Genomic DNA, 13,808 nt, shown 5'->3' on the forward strand with positions numbered 1-13,808 from the left:
AACGCTTTATATATTATTCATGTCTCATCTTATAGTATTTCCAAACTGTTTCTCGACTAAGCTCGTTAGCACTAGTATTTACAACAACATTCACGCTTAAAATTTACTGTTTTTGTATCGGTGTATTTGTTCACTATCGAATACAATGTCATTATTGCTATGTTCTCGTAACTCAATTAGTTTATAGTTTATTCGAAGAAAACTTGTAAAGAACGGAATCCCTAATCACGAAATCGACCTGACTTGGCGTTTTATTAGCGTTGGCCATAAATCGTCCCATGGCATAGGGTACAGGTGAACCTCAGTTGTAGTCTTCTTCATACAGTCTCAAAGTATGATTAAAAAGTAGTAAATTCATTCACAGAGAGTATTTGTAGAGTTTTTTTTAACATTGTCCTCTATTTAAATCCTTTGTGTTATTTAAGCTAAATTAAATCTTAAACTATGTAATAGATAAAGTATTTTTGAGTCTATGAACAAGTTTACCATGTTGGTGAACATTAAAATCACTGCTGTCGCATACACGCATCTTTTGCACGTGTTGAGAAAATAAGTACCGAAATCATTTTTTTTAATTAGAAGTACTGACATTAATAAACCTAAATTACATTTCAAGGGATAGTAATGAATACATTAGTTCATATTTACTGCTTTTTCGGCATAGCATATTGTATCTTGCTGATGCGTTATACTTTTCGTTTTAAGAAAGTAGTAATATTTTGTAAAATCAGATACGTTTGGAGCCCCTACTGGCTATGTGTTTCATAATTGAACTTTTCCTCTACTGGTGCAAGAGTGTTTTCTTTTTTTTCGAATGAGGACTGGAGTCAATGTGCCTCTTGGTAGGTCTCATTATTAGCTAAATTAGTGCGCACTGCTATTACGTGGCTACCTAGAGGACATTTTGCAAGCTGATAATTATTTTCAGATGTTTTGTATCTGTACAGTGAAATTCATCTATTAACCGTTATTATACCATGTTGAGAGATCACAATTTCTCGATAACTCTGAAATAACAAAAAAAACGGATGTTTAGTGACATTTGTTTGATATTTCTAATGTAAAATTGGTGAAACTTACTAAGATCTAGTGAAGCGAAGATTTAATCCCGAAAAATTGCTCTGCCGTTTGTTGGAGTTTGAAGGGGTAATAAGCAAGCAGAAGTCATCAATGCCTTGGATGATTCCAGAATTCCATAATTTTTCTTAAGTAACTATTTCATTTAGTATGTAGCGGAGATGTGTCTCCTAGTCGATCTTATCATCTAAAATCACTTGTTTCAATCTGTTTCTACTGCAGTTGGTAATTTTCACTAAATCCAAGCATGCGGCGGTGCCTGCGTTTTGAAATACTATTCTGCTTCATACTGATGTTTAACATTGCAGAACCAAAGGCGCATACTACAAAGATTTTAGTGGTTCGCGAGGTGGTTTTCGCCCAGAGTTTGATCTAAATGAAGATCCGCGCAAGATCTAGCAAGTTCGAAATCACTAATAGTTTTGTGTTTTCTGCTTTTTGTAAGAATCAAGCACACCGTAATCTAATACATCATTCCCGGATGGACGCCACCGCCTCGCTGGAAGTACACGTTCGGATTACTGCTCATCGTTTGTTCCAGTGTGGTGTAGAGGTTGGCTTCGTCCGGACGCATGAATAGACCTTGTTTTGCAGGAGGAGGCGAGGTAAGCAAAAATCATTAGTAATATATTACATTCAATGTTTTACTAACTAAACAATTAATCATTATAGTAGTTTTTAGGTGACGTTATTATCCGAATTAAGAAATCAGTGAACCTATATTAAACATATGGAAGCTAACAGCAGCACAACTGCTGCTGACTGGTTAGATAGGCGATGACAAATTATTTAGACATCTACAAATAGTGTACATCATCCTAAGTAATTCATGAAGCTAAGCCTATTGATTCGCATTTAGAAAATTTACATGATCGGTGGAACCTATTAACCAGAAGTATTTACTTCCCAAGACAGTTCACAGCGCAAATCAGGTTTCGTAACAATACGAATCCAAACCTCCCGATTACTGTCAAACTAACTGCTTTGCCGTCGCTGTTACTCTCACTTTTCTTGTTATTACTGTTGCCACTTGTCATGATGAAAATTATATCGTGTTAAGCCCATTCTCCATCACAAGAGCTTGTACTGCTTCAGTTACACTTTACTCGTTGTCTCTACCCTTTCGGTTCTCATTGTAGATTTGTTTGATGGAGTTTGGTATAGCGCATTGTACCATGTTCCTGCGACAAAGGATTTAAATTTGAATTTATCAATCTAAATGGCAAACAAGTTAAACGAGATAGCAGTAAATAAAAATCATATTCTCATATATAGACCACTTCAAAAAAACAAACAAACAGTAAACAGCAAAACCGAAACACTTGAATATAACAACATACAGTTCATTTCTCTAATATGTTTATACTGCACAATTGCGTGCAACATTGATCAGTTCTATTGTTTTATAAAACAATGTTGAATTAAATGGAAAACACCATAGTACTTATGCCGTTTGCGGGACGGAGTGCAGCGAAAGTAACAAAAAAATGATCACTTCATCGAAATATGTATATTGTTGTGAACGAGCATTAGACCATTTTGCTACTGCGAAAGTGAAATGAATTGAAAGTATGCGAGACCGTCAGCTCTGCAAATTTGTGACGTTTTCAGGCAGGCTTACCGAATGCCGATTCCATTTGACTGTTCTGCTTTCCATTCCCTACTGTGTTACAGGTGGATTTTCGTGAGCTGTATTACATAGTAGAGTAGAAGGGGGTGATGTTGTGAATTGATTGCAGCGATTGAATTAGTGAAGAAAATTAGATGTCAGCGGTATATTAGGAGCGTTACAACAAACAAATATCATTTAGCTAAATACAAATGTAGTGAAGTGTTAACTCTTCATAGTTATTGCATTGGTGTTAAAATGCGAGTATCTACAGTGGCACACACTGAATTCTTATTTTGATGTTCGGTAATTTTTTTTACAGTTTTAATCTGTAAAAGGAAATTTTAGCAGAAAAAATCGTTAATTAATTCCATTTTACCGATATCAGTAAAATATGCACGAGTTGTCAGTAATTCCATGATAATTTTGCTGAAAATTTGTTTTTTGTTTTACTGACGTATGTTGTAAACATTGAAATGTCATCACGTCCAAGTCATTCCGTAAAAAAATCACCGATTCTCAGTGGTTAATGAATAAACACCGAAAAAATATGTAAACAGTGCTGAGCTTCAGTAATTTTCACTGAACGCTTTCGGAGAAAATAAAGCCTGTCAAAAGTGTCGCCATTTTAAAGTTCAAATAATACTAACAGTGGTAAAAATTAGTGCTTTTTTTCGGAAAAGTGCAGACTGCAGCTAAAACGGACAATATTTTGGACTTACTTGCGGATGAAGAAGTAAAGAAGCTGTTCAGTAAGTACATTTATAATATTTTCAAAGTTTTCTCATTTTTAGCAAGTACGAAGCAAAGTGCTTTTTTCATCGTAAACCTGTTCCGGGATACGTGGAAGGGCTCGTACGGCACATTACGTGGCACATAAAACGTAACCACACATCACTAACGGTAAATAAATTGTATCGAAAAACGTATATACGAAATTAATATGAAAATTTTCTATACAGATTTGTTGAGGGCTCTAGCTATAATTCGGATGAAAAATCCGAGTCGCGGAGCAAAACGATTGCGTTTATCCGGCGCTGCCAACGATAATCCTCTCCAGGGCATCTTAGAATGGTGTCAGGTAATATAATACAGTAAAGAATTTCATCGAAAATAACAATATTTTTTATACATCACAGGATGACATCCTTCCGCAATCATATGACGTACCCACATTACACATTAAAGGAGACATGTTTGCGGACAACTCTGAAGCATTTATAATCTGGAGAAACTGGAGCCTGAAAATAAGTGGCGACTATCAATATTTCTACAAGATACTGGTTGAGTGCTACAATGTGGAGAAAGTCGACTCTCGTCCTTCGGATAAAATTTTTTTTATATTTATATATTCGCTCATGGGCATTGATGCCTTAACAACGACGGGAGAAAAATTTATGCGTAGTCTTAGGTAATGTATTCAAAAATCATTAGACTTAACATATCACCGAATAAAACTGTGTATTATTTTTCGCTGATCCTTTTTAATTTCATAGTATTTGGTATCAAATACTACAGATTTAGTAATATAGAAGAATTCAGAAAATTCAATTTTTACGTTTTGTTTTGCAAATTTTACCGAACTTCGGTATTAGGTGATGAATAAGTCAGTAAATTTTGACAGTTCGTAGTGGCGATCCAGTTTACCAATCATTCAGTAAATTTAAATTTTACTGAACTGTTTACTGACTGTTCAGCTGTTTGAAAGTCAGTAAAATTTTTACCGACACCCGTAAAAAAAGTATAGTGTGCAGTTATTGTTCTTTGTCTGCTCAAAAGAAGTCATTTTCGTTGAGATAAATAATATCAGGTTTTCTTCAAGTGATTTCCCGCTGGAAACAAATCTTATAGTTTTGTTGATATTCAGGATTGAAATTGAGATTCCCAGGGTCAAGTAACAACATTCTTCGGGACAATGCTGTGAATGTGTTTGAGGACAATGTTTTAAACTATTAAAACTATTCTTTTTAATCAAAATCAAAGTAAGAGCAGCCATCAAGGCTGCAATCAAATGTAGATGTAGGGATCACCGTTAAAATGATTATTAGGGTTGTTAGGGTATATCACATACTCACATTTTTTGTTTTCGTAACTTCATATAAATATAGCATAAACCTACATTCTAGTTTTTATTTTTAGTATTTTTTTTCAATAATAACGTTTGTGACTATTACGAATATACATTGGTATGATTATTAAAACCAGAGCATCATTCACTACATTACCCCCCCAAATTTCAAAAAGCCAAAAAAGTAATCGTATCTGAAGTATTTTCTAATTCAACGTATATTCTTTTATCGAAATCTGTTGAGAAGCATCGGCACTCTTCAAAAAACGCTTACAACATTACCCCCTTTTGCTCTACGAGAGATACCTGTATAATGCAATTGAATCAGTTGTAACAAAAAGCATCCATCATATAAAACATAATTTTACGTGTAATTCGAAATTTACATGGCTTGAAAATCAATAAAAAAACATGGTTAGAAACTGACATGGTCTGATCAAGTAAAATTTATATGGAATCTTCTCTTGAATCTATTCACTGTTAATCAAATGAATAAGTTTGTTCGTTCTCTTTCTCCAATTTTTTTTATTATAATATAAAATGGTTTCAGTTGGCCAGCTAAATATCTGATGATTATTCGTATCTAAAATTGATCTTTCATTGATTGATTTTCAAAAAAATTAAATATAAAATATAGAAGTTTGTAACAAGGGGTCAAAATGAAGTAGAATAAATTATATTCCGCTAGGCAGACATAAAGTTTCTGCTACTTTCAGAACACTTTTTTATTTAAACCGTAGTGCAACGTCTTTACTATCGTGCCGAACGTAAATAAACCCTAAATAACCATCACCTGAATCGGCTAGTATAAGCCGAAACTCGTTAACGTTCGATTAAAATTGTACTGCCGAATTTTGCATGAAGCAGTTCAAACTTGAGCTGCACTGCACTGATGAGTCAAAGACGAAATGTAAACATATTGAAAACGGTTATGTGCCCTAGCACAAAATTAAGCTAACCTTAATGAATTTTATGTCTGTCTAGCGGTTTATGTTGAACTGCTGGGCTACATAACAGTTCAACATAAACTATTATGTACTGACGAGTCGAAAACGAAGTATAAAGTATATAAATCGGTTATGTGCCCTATGCACAAAATAGGTGAACCAATAAATAACCATCACCTGAATCGGGCAGTATAAGCCGAAACTCGTTTACGTTATCCTGAAAAACGGGTGATTTTGCCGATAGGATCATATCGTCGAATGCCATTTTACCGAACAAACCATTTCGCCGAATCATGATATCGCCTTGATATCATATGGAAATTGATTTCAGGTGAAGGAAAAGGATGAAGATGTTACTGCTCAAGATCGTTCGGTTGACCAAAGTAGTGACTACGCCACACCAATAAATAAATATTTGCCAGATCAGGGTCATTGTTTGATTGTTGTACTCTTGAATAAAGATTGATTCATGACCTCAGAAAGTAGTTCCCAAGAAAACTTGTTGACTATTAGGTAGTAAGCATCAAAGCAATTGCATAGGTGTATCTACTAGGCAAATGTAGGTGGTATTTTCCGTTTATTAAGTGAAAATGAAAAAATACAAATGCGGCTACGCCACATCGTTTTGGTTCATGTGCTGTCCGACCTCGCTACCGCTCGTTCGGACCTAACTAAAGCTAAGAAACCTAGCTTTGAGTAGACCGGGAAAACGAGGCGGTTACAGGTTACCGCTTCCGACGGCGGGTCGGTGGCCGACTCAGCTGGCGTCGGCTCGGCGGCTTTGGCTATTTTTTGACGAGGTACATTCAGATATTTTTCTCCATAAAGAACAAAACCAGCAGTCAAAGCATTGGAGAGTAAAACAGCTGTACTTATTAAGCAGACCGCTAGACTTTTTCTTGAATTCCATTTGGTTTCAACTTCCGGTTCCGGGATTACAAGGAAATATATGCAAATTCATAAAAAAATGCGCACTCAATTTTCTCGGAAATTTCTTAACTGATTTTCACAAACTAAGAAGCAAATAAAAAGTCCCCGAAAAGTTGATCCAGATCCGACTTCTGGTTCCGGTATTACAGTGCGATTAGTGAAAATTTTCAATTTCTTCAGTATTTTTTCACAAGCGATAGCGAAACGAGGTGCACCTTTTTATAAAACTTACTTCAAAATTCACCTATTTGGTAGATTTTGTTAGTTAGTGAATACATAAAACTACTTTGGAACTACTAGTCCCCGGTTTCCGCTTTCGAAAGTACTGATAATAGTGAATAAAATGTCCAAAAACGAAGCTCACTACAATTTCTCAGCAATGGTTAAGCCGATTTTCACGAATCATGATTCAAATTAAAGCTCTCATTGTCTTTAAATATACTGTGCAATTTTATCCGGATCCGACTTCCGGTTCTAAAGTTATAGGGCGATGAGTGTCAAAACATTCAAATCGTCATTCACAATGATTATGCAAAACTAGTACGTGACGGTACGTGCGGCTTTGCTCCGCTTGTTCATTCAGAGCGACGATGCAAAAACGGTTAAAATTCTTCCAGATTTAGCTTAAAACTGATTCAATTTGTAGGCGATATTAGTTACTTACTAAACGAACCGACTTCGGCTATACTGATTCCAGAAGTACCGGTGATAGTGGTCAAAAACTCCAAAACAAGACTCACTCAATTTCCACTGAGATGATTTGATCGATTTCCACAAACAGGCTCAAATAAAAATTGCTATAGTCTTATAGGTTGCTGTGTAGTTTCATCCTGGTCCTACTTCCGGTTCCAAAACTATCATTTATCATTTTTTTTATCATTTTATATTTAGTGCGTTGATGCAAAATAAAGAAAAAATCCTATTAACTTGACATAACTGTTTACAAATTGAAAAGGTTATGTTAGTTTATACCCTAAGAAAGTTTCTTATTTTATTCAAGATTGAAAAAAAAATTTCTTTGCAGAATCTTCTAGTGATATTTTTGAAAATATAAGTAATATGAGAAAGGCATAATTACACCACTAGGTGGATTAAGAAAGGTTTTTTAGTTTTCAATATGCTGTAAAAGCAAAACTAAGCGTACATAGAAATATGGTATGATATTCATTGAAAAATCAAGGCGTTCCAATTTACTTTTATATCGATGATGGTTTTCAATCAATTGATGTCTTTTTCATAGTGTCATTGATTTACATGTCGTGTAAATTTTATAACTTTTTCTGTGCAGGGTAGTTTCATGGATCAAATACTTTTCACAAAACTGAGCACTTAGCAACAGCGATGTACGCAAACCCGATAAAAGATCAGGATATATCAGTTATATTAGGTTCGAAGCTGACTCGAATTTCAGTTCAATAACGTTGAATCAAACGTTCAATAACGTTGAATGGTTTCATTCAAACGGTTTTACAGCAGTTTGGGTGGAAATTGGGTAACACAGGTGAAAATCCATTGCCATAAGGCAATCATGAAAGTCATGAAAATCAGGAAACATGTCTTCTCATGAGATCACATCTATTATTTATGATTATGAGCGAATTGGTTAATGTTATGAAAAATTTCATGGGAGATGAAATGATTCAACGTAGTAGCAGTGATCTCAATTCTAGCGACAGTAGCATTTGGTGATATTATTCACCAGCGTGGCCAAAAATTGGATAGTGGAGTGAAGTGTTATAATACGCCAATAAACATAGAGATATTTTAAATGTATTATTCGTGAATGTGGGTATTTTATTGCAATACGCCTGAGGAACATAATTTTCAATGATTCCAGTAGATGTGATGAGAATTGATTGATACAAACACATTTTCCAAAGCGACAAACCATTCTCAGTTTTTTCGCTTGCCATAGACATAATGCCCCAGCATTATGCATTAAAAAGCTGCCTAATGACATATTCAGTTTTTTTCATATTTTCTAGCAAACGGCAACTGCCAAACTTGCATAGCAGGAAGATCTTGCGAAAAGATAGTTTTAGTATTCCAACTTTAGTTTAGAAAAATCTTGAACGCTTAAAAAGGAAGGGGACGTTTTGGCCAGCAAGGGTGCGTTATAATACTTTCCTCTGCTAACTGTTTCCACTGCGAGTGCTTATTTCGAGCGTCGTTGGTCTCTATAGTGATCTCTCACTTGCAGTCAAATGGTGCTGGTCGATAAACGGTAGGCAACAGGGAGTAAAGTTATTTGTTGTTAGGTGAATTAGGAGTGTTGAGTTGAGTATATTGTTGACGTAATCGAGACGTAACTGAAACTGCCTCGCATTCAGATTTGGTCGATAGTCTTAAGTAATGTTTCGGAATGTTGAGCCGTTAACAAGCCTGCGAAATGCCAATCATAAGCGAAAGCGTGGGTGTCTACTTCTGAGGTCTATCCCTCCCGTTCTTCCATGATCTGAAGAGGGTTTGGGGCGCCGAAAGCGTTCAAACAAGTGGGTCGGTTATTTTGTTTTACATGCATAGATACATACTAAAATTAATCAATCAACCAGTAATATCGTACATACCTGGATACCGTGCCTGCTGCGGTGCCGGCGAAGGATAGTAACAGAAGGGATGTGTCATGTGTGCTGGAAAGTAATGATACATGCGGGGCGTGTAGCTCGGGGGTGCTGTAACCAGTGCAACGCGATCTAAAAAATAAGCAACGGAAAAAAACGTTTTTGTGTGTGCGTGGTAGTTCGTTGGTTGGAGTATTTTGTCCAATTTTAAACTGTTGAATGTGCATGTAATCAAGAGTGCGTCAGTGGGGTGCATTTTGCAAATTCATATCATTACGCGAAACAGAACAGGCCATACGAAACAGAATAGGCAATGTGCAAACATGTGAGTGTTTATAAATACACTATTTACAGGTTAGTAATTCATCGATACCTCTTCATCAGCATAGAGTGGCATTTTCCTAACACACTAAAAAGATATGAAGTGTCATGAAAGGCAGTGGAAAAATATGATCACAAGTTCGCTTGATGAGCACGATTGATTAGTTTTAATTGACCATTTTTATGACACTAGACTTTCGATTCTAGCCGGAGCGTTCTCCGGCGGTGATTTGATCGCCATCATATGCAAAGAATACCGTTTTCACACAACAAACAACTAACGTTAGAACATCGTTTCGAAACGGGTCAGTAGCATGACAGGAAACTCCGAGTTCTACAGTTCTTTTCGGCGAAAACATCCAAAAGCTGGAGCCCAACTCTTGAAGTGTGTGAGAACTTTAGTTTTGCTAGTTCTGTTGTGTATCCTTTACTACTCGAAGCGGCGCTAACTGGCTGACAATATATTACCGACTATTGATCACATTATTATCGGAGCCTAAAAGACTGAGATTCTATTTTACCGCTAGATAGGCATCTGAATCAGATTATTGGAATTCAACTACTCCAATGGACCCGCTGGAAATGAGTTATGCTCTCGACATCATTAGCTTTGTGGTTTGGCCACAGTCGGAGTTCCAATAAATGAAAACTGTGGAATGCTCAGCAGAACACCTCCATTGAAAACTGATAACAACTACATTTGCTGTGGTGGCGTCGGCGGTGGTTATGGACGAAGCAAAGAGAGATTATTCCACAGACATTCCAAGAACCACATTGCTTAACGTGTCCAGAGTCAGCTCTGTACCCTAGGCATATGTTGCTCGGCAAGAACAGGCTGATAATTCTCAAGCCCTTTGGTTTCTGTGAAGCTAACAGCACAGACATTGCACACAGGAAGAAATTTTGCGGAATGTTTGGTATTTTCGGATCGGGTGGAAGAACGAGTGGATTGACTAGAATGGGCAAAGGCGAGGGACAGAGAGGGCAGTTTCGTTACGTCTCTCTAATATTGATTATCGCTGGTTTATGCTAATTCTGCCACTGGGTCTAAGAGGGAAGTGCGCAAATAAGGAAGGACATTTCATGTTGCATCGTCGAGCGAAGTAGGCTTGTGGGTTCCTGGGATTTTTGAATCACATTGAGTAATGTCTGTAATGTTTTGAATCGTGTTTTGCTTCGGCGACAAGAAATACTCAAATAATACACAGAAAGTTCGATTTTAGCTAAGATTCTTTAGTTTGGAGACAAAATTGATCATGTGGGCAACATAACACTACAGAACCTCCTTGAAGTAGTAACAGCTAGCCAAATCGACCGAAAAGATGACTTTGCTCCTATGCATATGGATTGACGTACTTTCAAGCATTCTTAGATGTAAACTTGGGATGTCATCGTCAAGGATGAGACGAATTGTTCCGTTTTCAGGTCCAATCAACTATGGTCTTCTTCACGAACTTGTCGCCAAACACGAACTTGAACTCCTGGCAAGTGCAGTCACAATGCAAAACTTTTGACCGGCAAGTTACTCAAAATCGAGTTAAATATATTACGTATACTTCGATTTCAATCAAAGTGCAGCCCTTGTGTTTTGTCAAAACATGCACGGATAAAAATCTATTGCCGGAACCATGATTAAAAACCATGAAATCATGAATCATGTCTATCATGGATATTAAGTCATGATTTCATGGTCAAAACGATTGGTATCATGAACAATAACACATCCTTCATAAAAGTTTTCATGATATCAAGAATTTTCCTCGTGAAATTTCATGAGAAGACACGGTTCATGATTCATGATTAAAAAATCGTGGTTGGTTTGACCGTACAACACATTGGTGCGCAGCTGTTGACAACTGACGCTAAAAATTGGAAACTTGGATTCAATATTTTCGTATATCAACCGATAGCTTTCCACACTCAGGGTTTCAATTTGAAAAAGTATGGAAATCGAGTGCATATTTTTTTTGCACATCAACACACACATCCACACTCAGAGATATTTTGCGATCTTAACGAACTGATACGAATGGTGTATGACACTCGGACCTTCGCGGCTTGGCTTAAAAGTCGGTTTTCATAGTGATTGCACATTCTTTTTATTTGACAAAGGCATAACAAAATTACTGAAGCAATTGACACGATTTTTTTGGTATTTTGTAAAATGTACTGAGACGTGCATGAATTTTTAATGAATGAGCAAATATGTGTGTGTGAATGTGTATGTATGTAACAAAAATGTGCTCTCGATTTTCTTGGAGATGGCTGGACCAATTTGACCTGGGAGTATCAGGGTAAAATGTGCAAAAAAAAAAGAAAAAGTGCACTTCATTTTCTCAGAGACCGTTAAACCGATTTTCTCCAACTAAGATACAAATTAAAGGCCTTATGGTCCCATAGGTTGCTATTGAATTTAATTTGGATCCGCTTCCGGTTCGGGGGTTACGGGGTAGAATGTGCAATCGATTTTTGTCAGAGACCGATCATCCAATGTTCACAAGCGTAGGTTGAAAAAATGAAAAATGAGTCAAGTGAAAGGTCTTGCAACCCCATATAACCCTACCAAATTTCTTTCGGATACGACTTCCGGTTTCGAAATTACGGGGTGAAAAGTATTAAAAAATGTATAGCGTCGCTTTAAGCGGCGAAGCCAAAAACGTGGAAAAATTCTAAATTGGACTCGAAACTATTCCAACTGTTAGTCATTCTTAGTAGACAGGGTTAAGCGTTAAAATTTTTTCCCGCTACTTGAAGCGACGAAGCAAAAGAGGGAAATTTCTTTTCGATCTGGTTCAAAACTGTTCTAAATTGTAGGTCATATTTGTAGCTGGTGATACGAACCAACTTCGGCTATTCCGGTCCTTGAAATTAGGTTTCGGAAGCACCGGAAATAGTGGTCAAAAATAGATAGCCGAATCTATTTTCACAAATTTATATATTCAAACAATTTTTCCTGTTTCTATTCAATGAACAGTTGTTTTTAGAACTCCGTAGTAATATTTATGATGGTATAAGATGCAGGAATTCTGTCTTGACCAGACTGATGGGGCACCGAATTTTGTTACAATAAAAATTAATGTACCAGGAGCTTGATTGTGGCATGTGAAAAATTTGACCATCCCACGACAAAAGGGCCAAATTGCTATTGAAAGCAATTAACCATTTGAAAATAGATAAACAACGGGAATAAAATTATTTCAAAGAATGACCTTGATATTTAGTTTGAAAGAAAATCTTTAAAATAAAAATGACAAATAAAAATGTATGATTTCAACAAATAAAAGCGTATGTTGAATTACTAATTATTTTAGGTTTGAATCTTATCATACATTTCAACTGCCAAGTTTATAAATTCAAAGCACTAATAATATTACCTTTATCTAAAGTTAGTTTATTTTAAACTTATTTTGAAAGTTAAATTTCCCATGAAATTGTTTGTCAAGAAATTGATAGTAACGCGCAAGTAAAATATTTGTTATTTTTAACAAAATATTTATTGAAACAAACTAATCCACTGAGCAAAATCGAATATCTTGTTTTGTAGCTTCAAGCAACAATATTTGCAATTTAAAATCAGATTTTTTTTTGTCACTATTTCAATACAATAAATCGTGGCATGAAACCAAAATTCTGTTACTTTTACAATAGTTTACCCTGTGTGTAGGACCGACACATGATTACGTTCCTGTGAAACAATTTGTTGGTGAATGTGTTTCAGACATGCCTGACATGCAATTCTGCCCTATACCTATTAGAATCTCCGTTAACGAACGAAACGGTGGCTTGAAAATGGATTCATTCAATATTGTGTTATGAAGATAATCATAGATACTTCTTTTTCATTAAACATGATTAAACACAGTGAACCCAGTTCGCTTTCACATCTCGTCCAATTCAGTCGATAAAACAAAACCGCTTACGTTCGGAACGGAAGAAACCAAGTACAGTATTGTGTAGTGAACAATAGAACGACCTCGAAAATGAGTGAACCAAACGAACAAAAGCTACCGTCGACACGAAAGAATACAATTATTGTTGACTTCAAGCAGTGCAAATTTCGATCTTCGATACGAGAACTTAAAGGTTTGCTTAAGGAGTAAATGCATATTGACATTAAACATGTGCATTTACTTCAATGCAATAAGACAACTAATGTTGTTTACATCCAGTTTTATGACGAGTATGATGCAATTCAATTCGCAAAAGACAATAAGAATGTGCACTATGTGGAGCACGAAAACATTAGGTACAACATTCCAGTATATATGGAAGATAGTGCTATAGAAGTGTGTGTG

General features: G+C 36.0%; 1 protein-coding gene across 5 annotated transcripts in view; it reads right to left on the reverse strand.

Annotated features, from left to right (window-relative positions):
• LOC131438346 (uncharacterized) overlaps nucleotides 1–13,808 on the reverse strand; it is a 164,803-nt gene continuing 150,995 nt past the window's right edge. The window contains exons 2-4 of one of the 5 annotated variants that reach the window (XM_058608301.1): nucleotides 9,199–9,324; nucleotides 1,081–1,659; nucleotides 1–1,007 (exon numbers count right to left, since the gene is read on the reverse strand). In XM_058608301.1, the coding sequence (XP_058464284.1) occupies nucleotides 1,541–1,659; nucleotides 9,199–9,324 (245 nt within the window). In that variant the 3' untranslated portion in view covers nucleotides 1–1,007; nucleotides 1,081–1,540. Of the gene's footprint in view, nucleotides 1,008–1,080; nucleotides 1,660–1,980; nucleotides 2,259–9,198; nucleotides 9,325–13,808 lie in introns of those variants that run through there. The other 4 variants (XM_058608303.1, XM_058608302.1, XM_058608304.1 and 1 more) reach the window with 4 other exon arrangements.

Source organism: Malaya genurostris, chromosome 3 (assembly GCF_030247185.1).
Source record: "Malaya genurostris strain Urasoe2022 chromosome 3, Malgen_1.1, whole genome shotgun sequence".
Classification (NCBI taxonomy): domain Eukaryota; kingdom Metazoa; phylum Arthropoda; class Insecta; order Diptera; family Culicidae; genus Malaya; species Malaya genurostris.